The sequence below is a fragment of the Cornus florida genome, unplaced genomic scaffold, assembly GCF_030987335.1.
Source record: "Cornus florida cultivar Cherokee Brave unplaced genomic scaffold, ASM3098733v1 CherokeeBrave_3.0.0_Hap2_Chr08, whole genome shotgun sequence".
Taxonomy (NCBI): domain Eukaryota; kingdom Viridiplantae; phylum Streptophyta; class Magnoliopsida; order Cornales; family Cornaceae; genus Cornus; species Cornus florida.
The window spans coordinates 11,442,644-11,469,215 of NW_026775578.1; the positions used below are offsets into that span (position 1 = coordinate 11,442,644).

A 26,572-nucleotide genomic window follows, 5' to 3' on the forward strand; every position below is an offset into this window, starting at 1 on the left:
GTGTTTTAAAAGGGCAGACACCACTAACCTAGACCCAAAAAAAAAAAACAAATAAATAAAAAATAAAGAATTCCCACCGTTAAAGAACGGGGTACAAACTGTATTGTCAACCAAGGAAGAAGTTCCCATGTCATTGCTTTCTTTATATAATCTGGTGGGAAGAAATTAAAGTCCCAGTTATGAATTCAGAGAACAAATTATAATTTCTGTTTTGTCAAAGTCAACTCTTGTGGAAGCAAGATTCTTAAATGGCATAATCGCAAGAACAGCATGAATCTTCTTGTTTTATTCAGAGCATGTTTAGTCTATCACTATCAGTTGTATGTCTTCAAGAGTGTGCAATCACTGTGACTCTCACAAAAGCACCACAGATTAGCATCCACTTTGAACTCTCGATTGGTTTGCAAATTCTGAATACGTAGCTTTAATCAATCTTCTTAAATTATATATGAAAATATATATATATGTGCGCGCGCGCCAATATATATATGTGTGCGCGCGCGCATGTGCAAGTCCAATGCTATAACACAATTGATTCATAACTCCAAACTGCAGGGTCATTACGGTTAATTTAATTGTGTAGACAGGTGACTTCAGAAAATACCTCCCTGCTACAACATATGCATTTATCAAGTTCCCATTTCCGTAGTCAAAAATATAAATTCACAAGGACTCGATAATGTTATAGCCTATACCTACAAACGAATATGATTTAGCACTGCCCATCACTGGCTTCATTTTTCCTCACAAATGGAGCATCCCCAAGTGAATTTCCGGCCTTTTTCCTCACTGACCATCCGGGCGTTCTGTTTCATGTTCCTCAGTTTGTACTCTACCAAATATGCTATACATGGAAATGAGACGGATAAACTTGCATTGCAAGAGTTTGAGTCCCACATAACCGAAGATCCTCGAGCAATCTTTGCTCTTTGGAACGATTCTTTCTGCCAGTGTATTGGAGTAAATGTGGCCGCAAACACCAAAGGGTCACTAGTTTGGATCTTAGAGAGCGAAGATTGGCTGGAACCATCTCACCCCATGTCAGAAATCTTTATTTCCTTCAAATCCTCTTACCTTTCAGAGAATTCCTTTCATAGTGGAATCCCCTCACAACTCGGTTCTTGATCAGACTTCGATCTTTGAACTTGAGCTATAATTTTAAGAAAGGGGAAATCCCAGTTAACCTGTTTTGCTGTTCCAACCTCATGAATCTTGTACTGGACCATAATTACCTCACACGAAATATTCCTCCTGAATTTGGGATACCGTCAAAGCTTGTGAAACTGCATCTCAAAAGCAACAACCTTACCGGAAGCTTTCCAGCTTCTATCGGAATCTTACATTGCTCTAGGAGCTAAATTTATCATTTAACAATTTAGAGGGAGAAGTTCCAGATGCAATTTCCCAAACGTGAAACTTGGCACTACTTGGATTGTCAGTAAACAGTCTTTCTGGGGAGTTTCTTCCTGCACTCTACAATCTGTCCTCACTCAAACTCATAAGTTCGTCTTTTAACAACTTTACTGGTTATTTGAGAACCAACACAGGCTTTGCTTTTCCAAATCTCCAGAAATTCTATTTGGCGTCGAATTACTTCATTGGACGAATTCTAGTTTCATTGTCCAATGCTTCCGAACTTCCTACAGCTTGATATCCCAGACAACCATTTCGTTGGAAGCATACCTATGAGTTTCAGCAAGCTACAGAATATGTGGTGGCTCAATTGATGATTTGAGCATCATAACTTCTTTGACAAATTGCAGCCAGCTACAGTTCCTGGATTTCTCCATCAACCAGTTTGGAGGTATGTTGCCTCACTCAATAACCAATTTATCAACCCAATTGACGCGCCTACTTCTTGGAGTAAACAAAATTTCCAGAAGCATACCTACAGAGATTGCTAAACTCGTCAACTTAAATATTCTGAGCTTTGATCTGAACTTCATATCAGGTAAATTTCCAAACTTGAAATATCTGGATTTGGTATCAAATCAATTGATCGGGGAGATCCCTTCTTTAATTGGCAACATCATGCAACTGCTGCGTCTTAATTTGCAAAATTAACATCTTAGAAGGAAGCATTCCTTCGAGTTTCAGCAACTTCAACTGCCTACTAACCCTTGACCTTTCTCAGAATAAATTGGAAAGCACAATACCCAAACAACTTAACGATATTTCATCCGTTTCAATAGTCCTTGATGTGTCTTATAACTCCTTGACTGGTCCCTTACCAAAGGAAGTTGGAAACTTGACAAATCTTGCTGCGCTTCAAAACAACAAATTTTCTGGTGAGATTCCAGGCACCCTAGGGAGTTGTTTGGCCATGGAAGAAATTTATATGCAAGGAAACTCCTTCCAAGGAGTGATTCCTTATTTAACTGATCTGAAAACCATTTAATATTTAGACCTTTCTAGCAACAACTTGTCGGGGAAAATTCCAGGATATATGGTGAATCTTTCCTTTCTACTATATCTGAATCTGTCATTAAACAATCTTGAGGGAGAAGTACCTGTTCAAGGAGTCTTCCAGAATGCAAGTGCATTTGAAGCCTTCGGAAATACAAAGCTTTGTGGGGGAATCCAGAAGCTGCATCTGCAACCTTGCCCTGCTCAAGAACCTGAGCATCACAGAAAGCATATTGCTTCGAAGTTCATATTGGTGATTGCCAGTGTTGCTTCATGCTCAGCCCTGTTGCTGTTGTTACCGACACTTCACTGGATGAAAAGGTTGGAGAGTAAGACTCATTCCGTATTTACCTTTCTATCCGAAGATTTCTTACAAAGAGCTCCTCAATGCAACTGGTGGATTCTCTTCACGTAATCTGATAGGCTCAGGTAATTTTGGTGCTGTGTATAAAGGAGATCTCAGGCAATATGATGCAGTAGTTGCAGTTAAGGTACTCGACCTTCAACGTCAAGGAGCTTTCAAAAGCTTCATGGCTGAGTGCCAAGCCTTGAGAAATATCTGCCACCGGAACCTTGTCAAGGTCTTAACTGTTTGCTCAAGTACTGATTTTAAGGGGCAATGATTTCAAAGCTCATGTATCAGTATATGCCAAATGGGAGCTTGGAGGAGTGGCTGCATCCAGAAGAAAGGGGATTGCAAAGGAAAATTTTAAACATTCTACAAAGAATAAACATTGCAATAGATATAGATTCAGTGGTGCACTATCTTCATCATCAGTGCCAAACTCCTGTGGTGCACTGCAATCTAAAGCCAAGCAATGTTCTCCTTGACAATGATTTCACTGCTAATGTAAGTGACTTTGGTTTAGCAAGGCTACTTTCAAAATTCAGTAAAGAAGCTAATCAGAGTCTGCTCAGCTCACTCGGGATTAAGGGAACCATTGGATATGCTGCTCCAGGTAATTTTCCTTCCATCATACATTTTAGAGAAGTTTTAGTTTTACTAGTGGCTATAAAGGAGCATTTTCTTAATTTGACAAGTCTAAATATATTCAGTAAACAAGGACACTTGTGTCACTAGTTACAGAAAAACAATATAGATTATTCACCAGTAACACCATCATCAAGTCCTATCTATATGTTCATCAAATCTAAAGCTTCATATGTCGCATGAAAATCCGAAGCCCTCCTTCTCAATTAGAAATACCAATTATAAATAGCTGTGTCATCAAGCATTACAGTAATAATAGAATATTATGAACTATGCAGGGTATAGAATGGGTAGCGAGGTGTCAACTCAAGGAGATGTGTACAGTTATGGAACTCTTGTTGGAGATGTTCACTGGAAGACGACCTACTGATGAACTATTTAAAGATGATCTTAACCTACACAACTTCGTCAAACTTTCATTGCCGAGCGGGGTAATGGATATTGTGGATAAATCAGTTTTTTACATGTAGAGCTAGAAGTGCATGAAAATGGAGCTGAATGTGAATGGATGATAAGCGCTGAATATTGCATATTCGAGCCCTTAAATATACGTTTGTTAGGACCTAAAGTGATACTTTTATCCGGTGTTAGACTGATTTGTGTTTATTTCGTGTTTGTATGTACTTTCCCAAAGAAACGGCTAAAACCGGGACTTTAAGATGAAAAGATTGATATCAAAGCTTACGGAGTCGTTGTCGATCATCCGAAGCAAGCTTGGAGTCAAAATGGTGAATATTGGAAGAATTCAAGTGCCACAGCTCGAGTCTAAGTCCATTGGCTCGAGCACAACAGCAAGAAGCAAGAAAACCTACTAAGGCAAAATAGCTCGAGCCGAACCTCTAGGTGCTCGAGCCATTGCCAAAAAGCTTGAGCAGGATGCGTCGGAATATGAAAAGTTGCTTCAAGAAAATCCATGTTGCCAGGGCCTCGAGCCAAGACTCAAGAGCTTGAGCCAAAAGTCAAATAGCTCGAGCCATTGCCAAAAAGCTCGAGCCAGAAACCCAACGCTCGAGCACCATGAAGGAGGGATCGAGCACTATTAAAGAAGAAATTCAAAAATATTCTAAGTGTTGATGAAAAAGACGCTTCGGAAAATATTTGAAGAAATTTGGCTAAGTATAGAAGTTAGGGCTCAAGCACCCTTCCATATAGCTCAAGCCATTGACCAAATAGCTCGAGCCGAGGCTTCTAGGCTCGAGCCATTGAAGATAAGTCAGAACTTTAAGTTGCGGGATTTGTTCTAGTTATGTCATATTTCATCCTAAATGGGCCCAAATCATCCCAGAAGACCTAAAAGCCTGTTCACACCTTAATAGAAGTTAATTCTTCTATAAAAGGAGGCATAAGGCCACAGAAAAACTCTCTCCTAGTTTTAGTTCAATTTTTATCTCAGTTTTCTGTTTTAGATCTAATGGTGGTTTTTAGGGTTTCTGTAGTTAGAAAAAAGTGAAGATCCAAAGAAGAGAAATGCAGTCCATGATGATGAAAACCACGACAACACAGATGATATCTTGCGTCATCATGAGTAGTTAATTCCTCTCTTAGGGCATTGATGTAACCCGATTTGAGTATTATGGTTCGATTGTTTTAACTTTGGGAATTTAATAATTTATGTATTTTGATTGCATGATTATGAGCAATTCAGTAATATCAATTGGTGTTTTATGAAATAATAGTTTTTTGAATAATTAATACCTTGTCTTAGATTTAATTGTTCTTTAATTATTCTCAACCTACTCTCAATGTACGAGATGGCGGCATAAGGGCTTTTTGACGTTAAGAATAGAGATCATGCTAACCGAAGATAGGTTATATAGTTAGTTGAAATTCATGAAACATCTTTCTTTAAAACCGAATTAAATGAATATTATTGAGTTTAATTCATATGATACATAAATTGTTGAAATTCCAAGGTTGAACGGTTGACCATAATACAAAGTTCGTGGTGAATTCAATCCTTAAGACTTTCTCTCTCTAATCTCTTTGCTTTAATTTAGTTTTATTTTATTTTATGTTCGTGACAAACAACCAATCAAACAATCCTTATTCTCTAAATCAAAAGCCTGGGTTAATTGGATATTATAGTAAACACTCATCTCATTGTGGGATTGACATCCTTAATATAGTTCTATTCTACAAAGATTTGTGCTATTGTGAGTGATAAAATTACACACATCAGTGGACAGATTGGGAAGCAAATGCAGAAGTAGACATACAGTGTTTGATTTCTATTTTTCAACTTGCAGTTGCATGTTCAGCTGAATTACTACAAGAGAGAATGAATGTGAGACAAGTTTCTATTGAACTGCTTTCCATCAGGGAGAAATTTCTTGGAACCGGAATGCAGGAGCATAGAGTCTAGGTCATGCATGTGAGAGTAAGTTCATGGAATAATGTTTCCTACATTTACTGATTTATCATTCAGAAACTTAGGTTATGTTTCTCTAGATAATAAGACTTTTGGAATTAAAATGAGTAAAGCTAATAATGTGATGTAAGCATTCCTCCTCTCATTTTGCAACCCCATTTTGGGTTTGTGAATGTGTTGTAGTATATAAACTTATCATCTTAGAAATTGAACAATTTAAAAAATAAATAAATAAATAATAGGATCTTTATTATATTTGTTCTCACATGGACATATTTAGAATTATTTGAAATGACGAAATTCAATTAAAGTTTCTTGAAATCCCAAGTAAATCCAAACGAATCCATTCAAAACTATAAATTTTCACATTAAAATGCTATGCAAAAAGTGAACGAAGCCCTTACTCAATTCAACTGAACTTTCAAACAGGTCCTACTCATTTTATTCATTTTAAGACAAATGTTTGTTTGGTTTTTCAGTCATCCCATTTTAATATGCATTTATAGAATTGTGTTCCCAGAGTCTAGATGGGGCACATGCATTATAAGAAGGCCTATCTTAGGGATCTCAAAACTACCTGTTTTGCATTACAGTTCAGCAGGAATCAAAGTGCTTTCAGTTGATCAACTTCTTACATGCTATTTTCCCAAATCTTATATAAGCACTTCTTTTATCGTCGAGAATTTAATCCCACAACTCTTCTAGCTGAATTGCAAATTTGGTACTTCAAATGTACTTTCAATATTGTATCTCCTACACTGTCACTTTCTCATCTTCCAACAGCCAACTTATTTTAGAGTCCTATAGGAAAAAGTGTTTTATTAGAGTTGCAATAATGCCAAACAGGCATCAAGAAGAAGGCTCTGTTAAGCAAGTTGCTAGTAAGGAACTTGCCATGTTGAAGATATATCATAAAAAAGACAGGCTAATGGATATTGCATTACTGGGGGAGTTAAAAAGGAAGATTTCTTGAATTAGAGAACTAATTTTGTTTTGCAGTCACCAAATCTTATCGTGCTGTCATACTCTACTGGTTCATTTGCCTGTGGTAAAGGTAAACTGCAGTCGCTTTCTGGTTTAACATATATAATTTCTTTCTTTTTCAGGACTTCATTGTATAGAATTTATGGCAATGTAACAACTACTAAAAAAAAAAAATAGCAGCAATTGGTGTTCTTCTCTGTTAAATTTAAACAATTTTTTGCAGAGATGGTGAACAGCAACTGGAGTCCGTAAATGCAAGGCTTTGTGTATAACAAACAATGGTCACCAATTCAGCAAAACATCACCCTTTTTTTTTTTTTTTTCATTATTAAATCCAGTAAGATATTACGTAGATTGTCACATGCTGCAAATCAGGAAATACATGTCATGCTGGAAGGGGCTGGTTTTTGAGCTTTTTTGCTATTTCGCCGACATACTTACCCTGATGAAAGGCTTGTTGGAGTTCTAGCTCAGTGGGCTGGCGATATCCATCCGCTGCATAAGTTCCAGCACCATATGCAGATCCACCCTTAACCTCATTCATCTCAAACATTCCGCTTCCAAAGGTGTATCCGAGAGGGACATATATCATGCCGTGATGTGCTAACTGTGTTACGGCTGTTAGGCTGCAAGGTAAAGAGTGGAATCAAATACCAAAAGTTAACCAAATATTCCATCACAGAGGAAAAAAGAAAAGAAAATAGACAAATAACAGTTCATAATCTCACCATTCAAGAAAAGGGATCATACTTTCTGGCAATAACTTTTTGGAGTTTTACTTTAATGGAAGGTTAATTAATGACCATCAACTTATAAAATATATTGGAAATCTTTTGGCATTTTTCGTAGGTCGCCACCAACTTGGACACAGTTTGTGTAAAGAGATGGTCATGCGGGATCAGTTCCATTACAACAAATTTGTTGTTTTATCTGCGAAGTGATAACGATTCTAGCATTACAAATTTTCATTTCGCATGGCCACTCATCCCATCAAGAGAGCCCTTGCCAAGGAAAGTGCAGCAATCTGCAGGAGGACTGCCAGATCATGGGTTACAACATAGTCATCATCAGAAATAGTAAGTTATTGTTGCTCATGCAGTTACACAAACTGAAATCCTTTTTTTTAAAAATTCAACAATCTTTCAAAGGGAAAGCTGAAGATATAAAAGTCAAGTCAACAAACCGACTGAACATAAAGTCTCAACTATCTGGAGTCTGCTAAAGCGAATGCTGTGGAACACAATACATGTATGCCACGTCTATCAATTAATTTGATCAGGTTCCTTATCAGTCCATCATTTTGGGATATTGGCACATATTTAGCCCAGGTTTTGGACTTTGAGCCTCAGAGTAGTTTTATCTAGATAGTGAAAACAAGAAGTTCTTCTCACGTGAACTATTTTCAAAAGATTAAAAAGCTTTATCAGTCAGCCAGTGAACTTATAGAACCAGGATCACACCAGCAATACTTCAAAAATAAGCATCACTAGTGATACCTAGAAGACCAAATTAGACCAATTACAATTTTAAGTTGTTTGCATCTATATATGATGACCACATTCGGAAAATTCCTCAGATATTCTTTGAGAGAGGGAGTTGAGGCATGAGCTGCTGCTTCCTTCCACGAATGACTATCTTAATTTGAAGATCAGATAGAAAATAAATAAATAAATCATTAGAACTTCATGGAGCGATCAAAGAGTGTCCCATCCAAAATTGGGAGTATATTGATCTGGACTCAGAATAGATGTATTTGGTAACGCTGATCTTCCAAAATCAAAATTTGAAAGGGGTGGACATTGTAGGAAAGCTGTAGGCCAAAAATCAAACCTATAAAAAAGATGAACTAGAGTATGTGTTCCACCCAAGCAGAGCAGGTCTGATGCATCAAAATTGAAGGAAAAACTTCGGATGCATCAGGCTAGTTGCATGATGCAGGAGGTCTGAATCCTATGGTATAATTCCTATAGGTTTACTTTCAGCGTCCTATAGGTTTACTTTCAACCATTCAGACCATCTACTTAAAGGCCAAAAGGTATCTATAACATCATTATTTTGGCGGGAAAAAGGTATCTATGATCGAACCTGGATGACTGGGCAAAGATCAAATTATTTGGAAGGGGACACCCTACCTTAAGAAAGTGACATCACCTCCACTTTTATATTAATTTTGAGGATACAAATTTGGAATCAATAAATTAAGCCTTTAAACAATGCCTGAGAATATGAAGTATGATAATTATATAGAAAAAGTCACTACACAACCTTGGAGGTCATTCGTTTGTCTCTGCAAAGTGATAACAAGCATGAAATACGCTATGTGTCTGCAAAATGATAGCAAGCATGAAACATCCTGCTAGTTATTATATATTCACACATAATTCAGCGCTGGGAACAACCAAAAACAATGGTTTAGTCCTGCAAGTCTACAAATAGTCAACAGAATAATAAACTGAATGAGGTTCATCAATTCAACGAAAAGAACTTATATGATCTTGCTATCTCCAATGATATTGCAACAAACTAGAAACAAAACATATGCAGGATAAAAGACTAAAAAATCTTTTAATCCTCATAGTTGGCTGATAAATCAAAAATGTTATATTGCTATACTAATGATTATGTTCCATAAAATTCAATATTTATCCGAAATTATATGGCATTGTTTTCTATATGTATATTAATTATGAATAGACAAAAAAATCCAATCAGATCCACTCATATTTACTTTGATACTAATATGAGATGATATCGAGTGAAGGAATCAAATTTGCAGGTACTAAATAGAACGGCAATATCCCCATCAAATGAGTTTAAGTAGAGAAATTGCAATGACTTTGTACATTGCTACACAATAACTAAAAGAAGACTCCATAAAGGATGAAGCAGTGGACGATGAGAACTCACGCAGTAAGCTCTTGGCCTCCACCGTGGAAACCAGTACTCCAGAAGATTCCAGCAGGTTTGCCAGCAAGTGCTTGGGTCTCCCATAACTCATGGGTGGCATCAAAGAAGGCCTTACATTGAGCTGCCATCATGCCGAATCGAGAAGGAAAGCCAAAGATAAAACCATCCGCCTCTACAAGTTGTTCAGGACTAATCTCTGCTACTTCGTTCGCTTTAGGAGGGGCCTTCATCTTTTCCAATACTTGGTCAGGGAGTGTTTCAGGTACCTAATTCATTCCAATCACATTAAACTCAACCTACACCGAGAGCATTTCTTGTTATTACATAATAAATACACATTCTCAGGATGCAATATAACAACTAAGAAGTCATACCTGCCAAAGTGTGGCTTCAACCCCTTGAACCGTATTAGCTCCTCGCTGTACTTCCCGTGCCATGATCTCCACATGTCCATACAAGGAATAGTAACTGAACACCATTGAGATTTCACATCCATAGCAATTCAGGGTAGGATTGATATAATGAAGACAACGACGACAACGACAACGACAACAACAACAACAACAATAACAACCAAGCCTTATCTCCCAACTACTTGGGTCGGCCACATGAATCCAATGTTTTCATTCTGCTATATTTAAGGCCATAACCTACGACTACTACAAGAATTCCATTCCAAAGTCAAAGCAATTATCCGGTGCAGTAAGAGAGACAGAGAGGGGGTGGAGGGGATTGTACTCACATTATGTAAACCTTGGTGGTGGCCATTGTTGCAGTTTGAAGGAGGGCTTTTGACACCAACCCAACAACTGACTATTTACGCAAAACACACTAGCACAACTGCAGCACTCACCTTGATAAGCAAATGCAATCCACATAATGCATGAATTAACATATTTGTATCACAATTCAATTTCAAATTGATAAAAATTCAAAGTAAAGCAAACAATCCCAATTATCATATAAGCTCAACAAGAATACCCAAATCACAAAAAAATTAGAAAAATAAAATTAATTAATTAAAATCACATATCATCACTGATAATTTCTGGTAGGCTAAGTGTGTGTGTATATATAAATATATATACAACTTTTTTTTGTAGATGGTTATATCAGATAGATAGAGGGCGTGCAATCTAACGGGAAAAGAGGTATCACCTGCTCAATATCGCTTTGCCAAAATGACTAATGAAGCGTTAAGAATGAGGGCGCTCGTGAACCAAACAACCACGTTAAGAGGTTTATTATATGACTCGTTGTTATAACTTATACACATTCTTGTCCATATCTATATGCTCAAAATTCATTTCACTATCCGCCAAATCACGAACATGACCCCACAAGCCTTATGTACTACATCACCACACAAGCCTTATGTACTAGTGATCGTGTTTTTTATCCACAAGATAATAAAGATAAAACTTTCCGAAAAATAATAATAATAAAGATAAAAGTCTGACAAGGATTGAATTTAAATAGAAAGCGACACGCCAACATGCTATATATTTTAATATTTTGTGAGATTCTTTGTCCCCACAATTTAAATGCTCCCTCAATTTTTTTTTAATTGTCACTTCCGAACCATGACTCACAAAGATTCATTGTCCTCCAACAATTAAAATAAGACAGAAGGACTACTAATAGAAGTAAAGATATATTGTCTGTTTGCCTGAATTCTTTATTTTTTATACGTGTATTAATTATTTAATGTCTCTCTATAATAAATACTTATTCTTACATTTTGCAGGTAAATTTTTTTTTTTTTTTTTTGAATGAATATATTCTCCGTATTGTAAGCAGTAAATATACGGAAAAAAACACTAATATATATACCAAATAAAAAACTCACTATATATCATTTTACTAGAAGACCCCTTCATCTTTACTGAAATTCTACAAATCACCCTTAACATGGACTGCCGATTTTAACCCGTCATACCAAGTATAAAAGTCATTATAAAATTTAAATCCTTTTTCTCATAACAAATTACAAACGGATTGATAGAATCTCCTCTAGTCGACCTTTTAAGTGTAAATATTTAATAATGCTATAGAAAGATAAAAGACAAAATCATCATTTTATAAAATTTATTCTGCCCACAAAAAAATAAAAATAAAAATAAAAAAGATGCCAGATCTCAGGTCATATCCGTGTATAATTTACCCAAATTGAAGAGAGGTCAGTTTAATTTACAGGACAGAACAATTTATAACTTGTTGATATGTACCTGTGTGATAAGTTGATAAAATATAAATAGAGATGATCACACAAAGAAAAATGCTTAAAGTAGCACATGCTAAAATATCAAGCAAAAAACAAAATATTAATCCCGTTCATCTCAGATCATTTACAGTTCCATTTTTCCATTTCCAATGATAAACCATCCACACTATGTCTTGCTACCTCTATGAACTACATAGAGAGAAGGAAAATGCTTTGCAAAGCCCTACACTAAAACCAAAGTGTTGGGCTGAGAGCATAGCCCAACACTTCAACCGGAGCGTTGGGCCAAGGGCATAGCATCCCATGGCTGGGATGCTCTCTGCCAAACGCTTCGGTTGAGGTGTTGGGCTTGTATAGAATTGCTCTGGAGAAAAACAACAAACTCTACAGGCAGATAAATCTTTATCATTTCTCTATAAATGATGACTCGGCAAGTTCAATAGCACAGGCAAGAGCCGCAGCTTTGTTCTCACATTCTCTCTGTTCCTCAGCAGGTTTACTGTCAGCCACAATACCTGCCCCAGCTTGAAGATGAGCGACCCATTCTTTCCGCCTGTTCACGTCCTTGTACGAGTACATTGTGTCGAAACGCAATCCAGTTGGAAATACAATGGTTCTCAAAGCTAGGGCAATATCCATATCACCAGTAAAGGAAATGCCTCCAAATCCACCGCTATATGGCCCACGCCTCGTGACTTCCAGCTGATCAATTAATTCCATCGCTTTCACCTATATATTGCAGAACATCCAACGATAAGAACCACTTAAAAATGCAATGTTGCAAGGTAACAAAGATAAATATATCACTAGCATATATATTTATAAACCCATACTAGTGTCAATAAGTTGTATATTGGACCATTAGTACGAATAACTATCAAATTCGCCATATGGTCAACTGATAAGACGTTCTGTTGGAGGCAACATGAAGGATTGATTCCTTCTAATATCCAAGATTGCCTTGGAAATGTAACTACCAAAGAGCACTTGAAAATACAAAAACTGCTTGGGCATAGCAAGGCAGGTTTTGGAAGGGGGCCTTTCGCTCAATCATAACCCAATTAAGTTAATCTTTACCTTGAACCTGTTCAGGTTAATGATCATTGTACAACTACACATACGCCATATCCACACATTCCATGCCCAAAAATCTCACCGTAATTTGATAATTTTAAAATATATATATATATATATAACCTACCCACCATAAAGGCATGACTTGATATATATATATATATATAACCTAAACTCACCATAGAGGCATGATTTGTATAGGCTCCGCTCTTGAACGTACTTCTTTCTTCTTTTTTCCTTGTAATTTTGAAAAGTTTTTTTTCCTATTTATTAATAAAAAAGTAACAAAAAAAATCATGATATAAAAAAGCATAATAAAAATTTTTAAATATAATATGTTTCTCAACCTCACAAGCCAAACCTTCTCACGAGCAAGCTCGAGCCGAGCCCCAGCCTGAACCCAAGAACAGTCTCAAGCTCCTTTTAATTCATTGGCAGCATTACTGTCAACTGTTGGACTATGTCTTAATGTTCTTCATAGACCTCGCGTCCGCCTGCCGGGTGGTAAGGCACCACCCTGTTGTGCCATAGATGTTTTCATGTTCCCCACAACTACAAGCTGTAACATGAACTGCTAGAATAAACCACCTCAACTGGCTAATAATGATCCAAATCATCCTCATTTAATGAACATCTCATACTTCTCAAAAATCAGACAAAATCAGTAGATCAGAAGAGAATGTTCATGAGTACATCCAAGAGGAGTTCTGTTGAGGAAAAGACCCAATAAATGGAAGACATTAACATTTTTGCAAGCAGATTGCATGTACCAACAAACCAGTGCTAAAGAAGTCCATCACCTTAGGAATTAGGCATAGTATGCCTTTGCACTAGGGGTGCACAAAAGAACCGTGGAACCGTGAGAACCGAACCGAACCGTGGGCTTCGGTTTTGGTTCCGGTACTGGTCCCGGTTCCTAATTTTAGAACCGTGAGTGTATGGTTCCGGTTCCAGAACCATTGGAACGGGTAAGAACCGGAACCGTATATATATATATATATATATATATTATTAATTACTTACAGCTCAGTAGTCAATCCTATACCAACTAAAGTTACTAAACAGTCATTGTGAATGATTGATGCAGAGGTAGCCACGTGGTCCACACTAAACCACGTGGTTCTCATTTCACAATTTCATCAGTCAATTCACAATTTCACAGTTTTCACTCATTCATCCTAAACCTAAGTCTCATCGCCCCCATCTCAAAGGCTCAAAGCTTCCTCATCGCCTTCCTCATCTCAAGGCTTCCTCATCGCCCTCCCCAATCTCGAAGGCTCAAAGCTTCCTCATCGCCCCCCCTCATCTTCGTTTCTCACTCGAGTCACTAGGCTTCTCCGATCTACACCCAGTGACCCACACACCATCTCATCCTCTCATTTTCTCATCAATCAGCGACAGAAAAGTGCGACACGGTCACACCGTCACACGACTTCTTCGATCTACACCCACATACCATCTCAGTCAGCGACACAACGAAAAATACATACTATTCCTTCTTTTCTATCAAATCGCCGGCTTCATCGTCTTCCTCAATCAAGCCTGTGAAGCAAACAATCGGTTCTTGTGGAACCGAACCGGTATTCATGGTTCGGTTCGGTTCGGTTCGGTTCAATACCTATACGGTTCCGGTTCTAATTTTAAGAAACCGTTATGAATGGTTCCGGTTCCGGTTCCAGTCGGAACCGTAAGGAACCGAACCGTGTGCACCCCTACTTTGCACCTTCCAGTTGTACTTGCAATATTAGATAGCTTTGAGAAAACTGCACTAATACGAGGGATGAAAATTTGAAAGAATTGGAAGGTACTAAGGATAATGAAGGTATATCAGAAAAAGGATGGGATCTATTTTGTCCTTTTGCCTGGTTAAGATAGGAGAGAAGGAATGAAGGAAAAGTTTGTTTCATGATTTTATAAATATATCTTTACATTTTAAGAAAATATGGTATTCGAGGCAAAAAAAATGTAAGAAACAAAATTTGAGAATACTTTTCCCCTCCTCCTTTCTTCCACCCTTTGGAATATGGTGAAACCAAAGGGAATTGCTTTCTTCCTCTATTCCCTTCTCTTTGCTTCCCCCTTCCCTCCTACCAAACAAGAAAAATACTGTATATCGCTCTCTTTTCCCTTTTCCCTTTTCTCTTTCCCCCATTTCTTTTCTCTCACTCTTTCTTGCTACCATATATAATAAGTATTGGAATGTCTAGTGACTTCACCCATATTCAGGAGCATAAATAATCAATAGCTTAAACAAATTCGATATTATTTGTAAAAGAAGGAAAGTGAATGGAGACCTTTGGTGCTCCGCTAACAGTTCCAACAGGCAACGCAGCACGCAGAGCGTCCCAGCTAGTTAAATGATCCAATAACTCTCCAGTGACCTGCAAAGCCAGGTATCAGCTGCCACTAAATGTGTGCAGTTGTTAAAAGCACAGCAAAATGAAACAGTTCATTGCTTCAAATATTTTCTAAGCCTATGATGAAAAAAGCTGTGAGTCTATAGACTATAACATTATAGCCATAACAAATTGGGGAAAATGTCATAATGAACTTAGGAAAAAAGTCAAAAGAAAAAACGTCACCATGAAACCAAATATTTTTCCAATTCAGTGCTTCATATGCATATAAGCCACAACCTTAGATATTTGTTTCCCCTTAAAAAAAAAAAAAAAAAATTTATGATGGGTCTTTCGTTGTTCAAACTTCCACACAATATAAGCAACATTTAATTATTATCTATATCCTCCTCCATTCACATATGAATACAGACGCCCATGTAAAGAGAATGAATAAACACTTACTGTGGAGCTGATGTGCATGACATGAGAATATCGCTCAATGTTCATAAGCTTTTCCACTTTCACAGAACCAGGTTTCGAGACCTGCTCAAATGGCCCTGTTAGTTACAGGATAAAAGCAACGATATACAAGCTTTTCAAGAAATGCAGTTAATCGGGAAGAAATCAAAGAACTGTGCTGGTTTCAGGATAAAGGCAAACGTTAATTACAAGATAAAAGCAACGATATATAACCTTTTCAAGATATTCAGTTAGTTGGAAGAAATCAAAGAACTGTGTTGGTTACACAATAAAGGTAAACATATAAGCTTCACAAGAAATTGAGTCAATCATAAGAATTAAAGACAAGGAATAATTAATATAAGGTGGGGGTAAATTACACTTCCCTAAGGTTAGCTTTTATTACAAGACTAACCTGTCAGGCATAGTTTTGTAACAAATTACCCCCTCCATTAACGGTCAACACCAACCAACAATGGTCTAATCCTCTTTCTGTTTTATGCGATGATTTAAATACCCTCATTGTAAGTAAAATTAATTGACAAAATGCCCTTACTTTATGTGTACAGATCATTCATCTCTCCTTCCTCAATTCTTCTTTCTTTCAAAAGCCCTAATATATATATATATATATATAATGTATAATATATATACATACGCTATAGGTAATATGTTATATATATATATAAATATATATATACGCTATAGGTAATATGTTATATATATATATAAATATATATACGTGTGTTTATAAGAATCTGCCTGTGGAACAAAGGCAAGACTTGGAGGATGGGTGAGGTTGAGATTGGTTGAAGATGGGAACAAATGGAAACTAAAACGCGGTCAACACCAACCAAAAATGGTCTTATCCTCTTTCTGTTTCATGCGATGATTTAAATACCCTCATTTTAACTAAAATTAATTGACAAAATGCCCTTACTTTATGTGTACAGATCATTCATCTCTCCTTCCTCAATTCTTCTTTCTTTCAAAAGCCCTAATATATATATATATATATAACTATATATACGTGTGTGTTTATAAGAATCTGCCTGTGGAAAAAAGGCAGGACTTGGAGGATGGGTGAGGTTGAGATTGGTTGAAGATGGGAACAAATGGAAACTAAAACATGGTGGGGTTTTTTTTTATCCCCCTCGGGAAAAATAAAAATAAAAAATGAACATGGTGGACTTTGGATTTAAGGAAAATTGGTGGGAAAGTGAGGGAAATTTGCGGGGTTTAAATTGGGTGGAGTGGAGTGATGGAAAGTAGAGGTCAAGGTTCCACATAACATGCAAGACAGTTATGGCAGCATAAGCAAGGGTGGTGCATTTGCTAAGGATTTTTTTCAAGGCTTTACTCCACATTATTAAAGCAGCGCAATGCTTAAAACCTGCTATGATAGGAACCAGAGAGATAGAGAGACAGAGAGAGCATGTGCCTCTGCTTTACAGACAAATGAACAGAGGTTAAAACAGCTTTGGGGTTTGGGTAGCTCTTCTTTAATATACAACTTGGGAATGGCACAGTGTTCCCAATTGATGGGTTGAGAGTATAATCATCTTTGGCTTCCTACAAGAGTGAAGTGATAGAAAGAGAGAGATAAATTTAAAGGTTTGATGGGTTGGGTATGATTTCCCTCTGTTGCAAAAATGGAGGTTAGCTTTGTAATTGTTTTGGTGGTGATCAATGATCAAAAACCAATAGATCCAAAGTGGATGTTTCTTGCCCTGTTTGTGAGATGCACACACACACACAAATCTAGCCATATTCATAAAGAGAGGAGAGAATTTTAGAGAGAGAAAGTAGACTGGTATAAACTATAAAAGGAAAATAATGAATCAGAATCTCAGATAGAGGACAAATCACACTTTTAAGTTGCATTAACTTCTGTTATTTTTTGAAAAAAAAATATAGAAATAAGTTATGGATAAAAAAGTCATTTTACAGGATGTTAACAACGTCTAATGAGAGGTCAGTGATACTTTTAAATTAGAGGGGAGATCTTTGTAATTATGACAAACTTTAGAAGCAGTCTGTTCAATGTACCCTAATAGAAGTATTGGAGTGGTCAGTGCAATTTACCATAAAGTATAGACAGATAAATTACCCAAAAACACACCAAAAATGTGTTGAATGGCGGAATGTATCGCCAGGACCCAGGTAACATGATATCATCTTGTCTCCCATAATAGAAGTTACCCCAAGATAAATTGAGCTCCGAAATCCAAATCCTCCTTATTTCATGGTGGAATATCAAACTACCTCTCAAGGGGGCATACACAATATTCTTAAGTGATATAGGCAATATGTAGCACCTTTCCAATAGACCCCAACACGTGGTGGGAGAAAGTTTTTTACCCAATCATTCATCTAAAGCACATCCATATTAAAAGGATTTACAGCCCTCCCCCCTCCCTCATGGACGTTGGATAAGATCCTTCAAATTAGCAGCACCTTAGGATGCATAGCCTTGAAGTAAGTAAAGGGCAAGGTTCAAACAAGGAAAGGCTTACGGTGGATACCTATCACCCAAAAAAGACAAGGAAGGGCATGGTAAGCAACAAAATGCTTTGGGGGGTAACGAGGAACCATTGTTGGCAACACATGCATTTATTATCAAAAACAACATTATAAAAGCTACGACAAGAGAGGAAAAAAAAATTCTAAAGGGATTGAATAATGTATTCATCATAAAAAAGTATTTAATATAGATTTTAATTTATCAAAAATACAAGTAGATAGCGCAAACCTAGGGATCTATCAAGGACATTCAGTGTATGACATCTCTTCAAAAAGCATTTAATAGAGATTTTAATTTATCAAAAAAACAAGCAGATAGTGCTAACCTGGGAACTATCAAAGGACATTCAGTGTATGACAAACTTCATATTCAGTTAGTGATATACTTCTTCATCATTTAAGAGTAAGTTTACACAAATTCAGCAAAAGCGTAGTATGATAAATAATATAATCAGTTTTGCACCATGAAGTATTTACATCAATATTTTGAAGAAATAAGAGTACAAACCTTTCCAACATCATTCCTTCCCAAGTCAACCAGCATAGTGTGCTCTGCACATTGCTTTTCATCATTCAAAAGCTGCTTTTCCAACATATAATCTTCCTTGGGCGTCTTCCCTCTCCTAATTGTCCCAGCAAGGGGTCGATTGGTGACCTTCGTCTGTCAATAAGAGTGGAATATGCACATCCATGCTGTTAATTAAAATTAAACTGCTGCAGAGATGCTTATGGAAAATGCAATCATTCTGCAGTGAGTATGGGCAGAAATTGGAATTTTTGTGCTATCAATGACAGAATACAGGAATAGTTGAGAGCACCAATTGCTCTATTACTCCTTTTAAAAATGGATTTATTACCTTTTTCACGCGAGTAAGAATTTCTGGACTTGAAGCAACTAAAATGCATCCTCTAGCCTGATCACAAGAAAAGTTCCAATAAGAGTTGGAATTAAAAATTAAAATGAACACCTCAGCAAAAAGTTTCAGGGAAGAGCAGACACACTTGTAAATAAGTCATATATGGACTTGGATTAACAATTCTCAATGCCCTGTAGATTTCAAATGGGTCTGCAAAAGTTCGTTGTTCAAATCGTTGACTTAATACAATCTGAAAAATATCCCCAGCCAGGATATGTTCTTTAGCTTGAAGCACTGCCTCCTTGTATGCTTCACTTGTCATCGTTGACTCCTTCAATGAAGGACTAAATGGGGTACTGTATAATTTAATTGAACCTGCAGCCAGCCTTGGGCTGAAATTTAAAGTCAAATTAAGCATCCTACCAATGAAGATATAAACAGCATAATGAATGGAGTGGATCATTAAGCATAAAAATGATTACTCACGGAACTATATCATGCACTCTAGACACTAAAGTTTCCAACCGTTTCATTCCATCATTATAGGCCTCCTCAACAGAAGAAAATCGATCCAATTGCACCCAGTGGATCACAATTGCTTTCTGAAGTTGAACAAATTGCCATGGAAAAAAGGAACTCAATCATATCTAATGAAGAAATCACCCGATCTATTAAAAAAATCAGAATTTGAAGCTATTAGTTACCACTTCATCTAAAAAATTCACAATTGAAGCTATTAGTTATCACTTCATAATAAATCAAATCCATAGATTGGAAAGATATCACTTGATTCTTGACATAACTTCACCATAGAAACCTTTCCACAAAAAAAAAATCACCATATATGTTCCTAGCAAAATAACTTGAGAACACTTAAAACATTATCAATATTAAACATAAAAAAGAATGAATGAGACCATAAAGAAATCAAACTTTAAGAATATTTCAAGGATCTGAGTCGATATCTCAACCTACATCATATTTTGTTCTCTCGTTTAGATAAAGTACATTCTTTTTAAGAGGAGGAAGCGGAGGGGGGGAGGAAAAAGTTCCCATCTAGGTGCAGCATCGCTACATTAAGTCCGCGGCAACAGAGAAGAGGTTGGAGAGTGAGAGTTGGCTAGAAGGGAGAGGGGAAGGTGGTTCAAGGAAAATGTTCCCATCTAGGTGCCCCAAAGATAGAGATGGTGCAGCATCGCTACAGTTCATGTCGTTGAACCATAGTCTCATTGTTGGGTTTCACTATGTACTTGTGTTTTAGGGAGAGAAGAGAGAGTACACTTTTAAATTTAGATGGGCTCACAAAATCTCAAAAGAAGAGAGGTGAATTTACTAATAAAATAAAGATTTCTTACTAAAGGAGTTTCGGAATTTAATTCATGGTTAAATAGTTATAAAGAACTAAACTGGTATTTTCATTATACATGGGTCCACCCCAGATTAATGACAGTTCTTCTGGAGAATAGTTATATCTAGCCAATTTTTTATTCAAAATCACATATCAAATCCTATAAATTAGTTCTCAAATCAAGACCCCAGGATTATTGCACCGTTCACTGATCAAAAAAAAAATATAGTTCTTAAATCAAATCAAATCTTAAATGAAACCTACTCAATTTCATGTCCAATTAAGGACCCTGTTGCCACACTTGTTATCCTGAGCTTTTACCAATTCACCAAGCCATGGCCCCTAATTTCCTTTCAAATAAAGTGATATAAGAATATATATGGTACAGGGAACATGCAACTGAAACCAAAATGTATACAAAATGATAAGCAAATACATGGAAAAGCAACAAATTCTAGGTTCCACATTGTTGAAGAATTAAATGTTCAAGGGCCACCAAAGTCAAAGAACCTTCTCCACGTGATCAAACACAATCACGACATCATAAAGGCCTAGATGAACGTTAGGAAGAACAAATACATGGAAAATCAACAAATTCTAAGTTCCACATTGTTAAGAAGTAAACGTTCAAGGGCCAAAATCAAATAACCTTCTCCACATGATCAAACACAAGCACGTCATAATAAAGGCCTAGATGAACATCAGGAAGAAGGAACATGTAACTAAAACCTAAAAGTATACAAAATAATGAGCAAATACATGGAAAAAGCAACAAATTATAAGTTCCACATTGTTAAGAACTAAACGTTGAAGGGCCAAAGTCAAAGAACCTTCTCCACATGATCAAACACAATCACGTCATCATAAAGGCCTAGATGAATGTCAGGAAGGTTTCGGTCATCCATTGGAGCACTTGAGAATGGAAGCTTTTTCTTCTCTACATATCGCACTGTATCATATGAGAAATAACCAACCCACCCACCTGGTCAAGAAGGAAGTACATTGCTAGATATAGTTAAGTAAATTTATAATAAAACCTCCATTTTCTTAAGACTAAACAGAATAATAATTTAAACGTATTAACTTTTCTAATTTGTGATCGCATGACTAAGGAAATTTTGGGCGAGAATCTAATAGGTAATTTATGTCTTAACCAAATCTTTTCTCTTCTGTGTGGATCTTAGATACAAATAGAAAGAAGAAAGAAGAAAAAAATTATATATATATATATATAAGAGAGACAAATATATGAGTTGCATATCTATATCATATCCTTTCTACCTACTAAAAAAAATGATAGTAATTCTTTACTTAGAACTGTATGAGGTCTTGTGTGTATCTGATAGTAAACTCAGTTTATAATTTTCATTTCTAAAGGATATAATTACATACATCAAATGATACTCATAACATCAACATTACACTTAACAGCAAATGATCTCTTCAGAAAAGTTTATCAGTCCAAAAAAATCAAAAATCAAAGATCAAACTGAAGTCAAACAGCACAAAGAAACTTACAACAGGAAAAATAAAAAATATACAAAAATAAAAGTGTAGGAAAGTCGTGATTAAAGAGATATACCATATTTTTTACGCTAATCACCCAACTATTAATATTTTTCTTTAGTAACAACTATCAAAATGATGAAATTGCGCATCATTATTCTAATGCTGACAACAGAATGAACATTTATTTGGTTAGATGGGCATCTAAGCAATGAACGGCGCCCTGTATTTTTCATTTACTTTTCTTCTCTTTTCTTTTCATTTCTTTTTTTTTTTTTGACCATTATACTATTGTTGACCACAGAATGAAAATTTATTTGGTTATATGGGCAACTAAGCAATGAATGGCACCATGTCATTTTCTTTTTCTCTCTTTTTCTTTTTCTTTTTAAATAATAATAATAGAGCAAATGGCAGAATAGAACTTCTCTTTTTCTAGGTGTGTGCGCGCGAATGTGAGCAACCGATCAACAGAGGCATCTTTCATTCTCATTTATGGAATATGTGATGGTTCAACATCACTCTCATAAACCACCAAAAGTTGTAGCCTAGTGGTATTTCTTGCCTTCCAAAGTAGAAGATCGAGGGTTCAACTACCCGTAGTGACAAAGTGGGTGTGTGAGTTTTCTTGCCAATGTTTAAAAATTATAAATAAATGAATAAATAAAACATCTCTCTCACAAATTTTCATCAATCAATAAGTCCTACCACAAAATGCTTCAGGGAGCTCATCCACTCGTTGGGGTTTCCATTTCTCCATAATCCTCCGAGGTACTTGCATAGGATCCTCTATGATCTCCTCTGTTTTCCTCCCTTCCTCGTGATCCATAACCGTCACCATATTCTCCTTTGCAATTATTTCCATTGCCGGTTGGGCTCCAACGACACTATACCGCCCCTAACAATAATAACACAAAAAACATAAGGTATAAGAGATAGGGGGAAAACAAAAACAAAAATAAAATAGAAGACGAATAAAAACATGGAAGGAAAAGAAAAATATAAGTTTGGTTTTCAAGAATATGTTGGGAATAGAAAATCAATTAAATTTTTCAAATCTTCTAATTTTCATTATTTGGATCCTCAAGAAAACTAAAACCCACATCGAAGTAGGCCCAAATTCAAATGCTTAAATTTGTGGATGTAGCACCATTCCAATAGCATTTTCAAAACAATTAGATTCCAATGAAGAAATTTCTTTGATATGGCCAACTAAAAAAAAACTTTGATTTTTGCAACATAAGTACTCTCAGGTTTACAATAATAACACCGCCTTTTGGATCATTTTCTGGAAACTCTTCAGTTCTTGAAAATGGGAAAAGAAATGTAAGGACAAATTACTCAAAATTTGCTTTTCTTGGTTGTCCAACCAAAAAAAAAAACTGTTCCTGTAAAAATCCAAAAACGCCAATAATGTGGGTTTTTCATTAAATCCTGTTTGAATATTTTGAATGAATGTTGAATAGTAATGAAATAACGAAATATCACCTGTTCTCCATTTCTTTCTTTCAGTGACAAAATCAAGAACTAAAAAATAAAAACCTCAGAAATCCCCTTTTAGACGATATATTTTCTTTTCCTACATTCTCTCACCAAGCAAAAAAGATACGAGAGGGGTAAAAGAAGGGGCTTACAACACTTGAAGCCTGTAGACCAGGCTCCACCGCCTCGAATAGAAAGCTAGGGGCGTCTCTTTCATCTTCCCTAACCAAACAACGGTAAGCAAGCACCGGAGTCAAGTGATCGGAGAACACAGGACGGTACAGCGGAATCAAATTCCCATACTCCGCAGCTTCCTTGAATTTCACAGTTTGCTCTACTGGACGAGCCAAATCATATCATATCAATTCGATTATGTATTCACACAATCAATAAAAATAAATGAAAAATCAAGCATAAATATCAACATATCATTATGATCAAGATTGGGAAGGAAATGAGAGAGATTAGTACCTGCATGAGGAGATTGAGCGGAACATTTGAGTTTACGGACACGCGAGTTTGGGATGTTGACGAGAGAGAAAGAGGTTGAGGTTAGTCTGTGACAGGAGGTAAATGGCAGACGACGGAGGTCGGAGGGAAGAGGACGATGGGAGAGAACTAGGGTTTCCATTTGGTCAGGGGAGCATTTGAGAGGAAGATAGGCGGCTTTGCCCTGTTTGATTTTAAGGGCAAATTATAACGGAAAACTCAGGTTTTGCATGTTGTAAAAACGTGTCAATTTAATCTTTAAAAAAACAAAAAAAACGTGTGTCAATATATCTTAAACTTTGTCGGTTGTGAACAGGATTATGTTTTTCTAATTCAGGTTTTGCACTATACATATCAGAAATATTTTTTTATTACTCCGTAAAAAATTATTTTTCGAAGTGAAAAGAAGTACCAATACATTTGTTGGCTTGAACCTCAAATTTTCTTGCCTCATTTGTTTAAATTATGACATTATTATATACCGACTTTTTATTTTTGTATTTTACTGGACAAATTTCTTGCTTTCACTCTAGACACAAATAAATAAGTAGTTATGTTTGACAGTATAAAATTGATGTTTTGAAATTGTAATCGGTAAAATTCAAGCAAAGTTTAGTCGAAAATTGAACTAAATTTTTTTCTAATTCTATCAAATTCAATTTCAATTCTCTAATTTTATATAACTGATCATAACCTAATAAATATTTTAAATCAATAGCTGAGACTCGTGTAATTATAATATATCTCTGAAGAGGATAATCTAAATTATCAAATAAATTATTATCATGAATAAGAAACTTTTTAAAAGTATGAATATAGTCTTTAAAAAATATTATTGCAAATTATTCTTTAATTCATTGACGGGAAAATACTTTGTTGATTGAAAAATTACATTTTTCTTCCCATGTTAACAATCAATAAAGTCCGGTGATAAAATTTATGAAAATTCAATCAAATTATCTCTCGTCTTTGATACTCTGCTAATTTTCATGACTCAGCTCTATTCATCCGATGCACTAATTGGGATATTATTCTTTTATCTTTTTGTCGATGATATTATAATCACTAGAGATTACTTACGAGAATTCAGGAGCTCAAACAATTTATCAGTCATCAGTTCAAGATGAATGATCTTGGATGTTGGATCCCTCATTTATAGTTGCAAAATACATATCAGAACTACTTTTGAGAGTGGACTTAACTGATAGCAAAATTGTTGATATATAATTCGAGAACAACACGAGATTTAATCTACATGATGGCGAATCTCTTCAAGATGCTACATTGTAACGCCAATTGGGTGGTAGTCTGATTTATATCGTTGTCACTCATCTAGACATCTCTTATGTCATCCGTATAGTTAGTCAATTCATGCTTGTCCCTAGATATACTCATTTTATTGCATTTTTTTAGCATCTTCAAAGGACTATGTTTCATAGATTTCATTTCTATCCTCAATCATCACTTGTACTTCATGCCTATTCAGATGCAAACTAAGCAAGATATCCCACAGATCGTTGTTCCACCACAGGCTTCTGTTTCTTTATCGATGACTTATTTCTTGGCACAACAAGAAACTAACTATGGTTGCTCGTACAAAAGTTGAATATTGGGCACTTACTGATATTAATTATGAGTTTTCGTAGTTGCGTTGGCTCCTTAATTCATAACATGAGATTTTCATCACCCACTACCACTCCTATTTATTGTGATAAGGACAATACTTGCCTACTCACTGGTGAGTATGGAGTTTCCACTAACTTAATAGGTGGCATAATAAAATTATGACAAATGTTTCAAATTTTATAAATATATAAAATATAAAAAAAATCAAACCAAAACGTATTTTATTCATTTTAATCGGGTTAACCGCATCTCTCTCTCTATATATATCTATACACACTTGTACATACATAGGTACAAATTTAGCTTTTAAAGTAGAAAAAAATTAGGATTCAAGCTTCCTAAAACAATACTTTCCAAAAACAAGATATTCCTAAAACAATATATAGTTTTTGTTCTTTGGAATTGAAAGATCAAAATTTGGATTTCACCATAACTGTACAAATATAAATACATATACATAAACCATGTTATTAAAATACCCATTCACCTCCACTCCCAAAGTATTCCTCATTCTCATTGTAACAATCCTAAGTTGGACTAGAGAAGGGCAAGAACCTTTTTTTTAAAACACAAACCGGAAGCATTTTATGATTATAGGAATGGTTCTTCATATCAATCACATATTTTCCACAGAAAGTAGAGAGCAAAACTAACCCCTCAAAACACTATTGCTATATTTCAATTCAATTATTTTTTTTATAACGTCCATACACATATTCTGATATTTATAGAGATAGTGGTCAAGAATGTATACAATGTACTAGAGGAAAATTGTAAAATATACTGTGAATCCAATTAAAAATTGGTCAAACCAGTTCTAATTTTATTTTTGTTATATTTATATTTTATAAATTTTATAACACTTGTCATAATTTTATTATGCCACCTACCTAGTCAGTAGAAATTCCCTACTCATCGGTGAGTAGGCAAGTATTGTTTTTGTGATAATATGAATGCAATCCATATTGCACATATTAATGCATTTCATA

General features: G+C 35.7%; 2 protein-coding genes and 1 pseudogene across 4 annotated transcripts; 1 reads left to right on the plus strand and 2 right to left on the minus strand.

Annotated features, from left to right (window-relative positions):
* The first annotated feature begins 750 nt into the window (after positions 1-750).
* LOC132269716 (probable LRR receptor-like serine/threonine-protein kinase At3g47570) lies at positions 751-3,767 on the plus strand (annotated as a pseudogene).
* Positions 3,381-10,912, minus strand: LOC132269355 (probable NAD(P)H dehydrogenase (quinone) FQR1-like 3). 2 transcript variants are annotated; one of them, XM_059770519.1, is made up of 6 exons: positions 10,814-10,912; positions 10,399-10,509; positions 10,031-10,124; positions 9,657-9,922; positions 7,191-7,375; positions 3,381-6,566 (listed from the first exon to the last, which is right to left on the minus strand). In XM_059770519.1, the coding sequence occupies exons 2-6, from the start codon at positions 10,422-10,424 to the stop codon at positions 6,559-6,561; spliced, it is 579 nt and encodes a 192-aa protein (XP_059626502.1). In that variant the 5' UTR covers positions 10,425-10,509; positions 10,814-10,912; the 3' UTR covers positions 3,381-6,558. The 2 variants fall into 2 exon arrangements, with proteins under 2 accessions (XP_059626502.1, XP_059626501.1); XM_059770518.1 differs by lacking the exon at positions 3,381-6,566 and having other exon boundaries at positions 6,924-7,375.
* A 1,049-nt stretch (positions 10,913-11,961) lies between these two features.
* On the minus strand, positions 11,962-24,170 carry LOC132269354 (anthranilate synthase alpha subunit 2, chloroplastic-like). Of its 2 annotated transcripts, none has more exons than XM_059770517.1 (11): positions 23,940-24,170; positions 23,621-23,802; positions 22,695-22,884; positions 21,311-21,462; positions 19,619-19,734; positions 19,278-19,524; positions 19,133-19,189; positions 18,784-18,936; positions 15,756-15,836; positions 15,249-15,335; positions 11,962-12,609 (listed from the first exon to the last, which is right to left on the minus strand). In XM_059770517.1, the coding sequence occupies exons 1-11, from the start codon at positions 24,097-24,099 to the stop codon at positions 12,286-12,288; spliced, it is 1,749 nt and encodes a 582-aa protein (XP_059626500.1). In that variant the 5' UTR covers positions 24,100-24,170; the 3' UTR covers positions 11,962-12,285. The 2 variants fall into 2 exon arrangements, with proteins under 2 accessions (XP_059626500.1, XP_059626499.1); XM_059770516.1 differs by having other exon boundaries at positions 23,621-23,805; positions 23,940-24,169.
* Between the last annotated feature and the right edge of the window lie 2,402 nt (positions 24,171-26,572).

Excerpts from the sequence above, each read along its gene's own strand:
- LOC132269355 (XM_059770518.1), bottom strand. The coding sequence starts at position 10,424 with ATGGCCACCACCAAGGTTTACATAAT. Across the intron at positions 10,125-10,398 it reads ACCACCAAGGTTTACATAAT|TTACTATTCCTTGTATGGAC; the intron begins GTGAGTACAATC and ends AATGGTGTTCAG. Across the intron at positions 9,923-10,030 it reads TTGAAGCCACACTTTGGCAG|GTACCTGAAACACTCCCTGA; the intron begins GTATGACTTCTT and ends GGAATGAATTAG.
- LOC132269354 (XM_059770516.1), bottom strand. The coding sequence starts at position 24,099 with ATGGAAACCCTAGTTCTCTCCCATCGTCCTCTTCCCTCCGACCTCCGT. Across the intron at positions 19,735-21,310 it reads TGTTTGATCATGTGGAGAAG|AAAGCAATTGTGATCCACTG; the intron begins GTTCTTTGACTT and ends GTTCAACTTCAG. Across the intron at positions 18,937-19,132 it reads TTCTTACTCGCGTGAAAAAG|ACGAAGGTCACCAATCGACC; the intron begins GTAATAAATCCA and ends TCTTATTGACAG.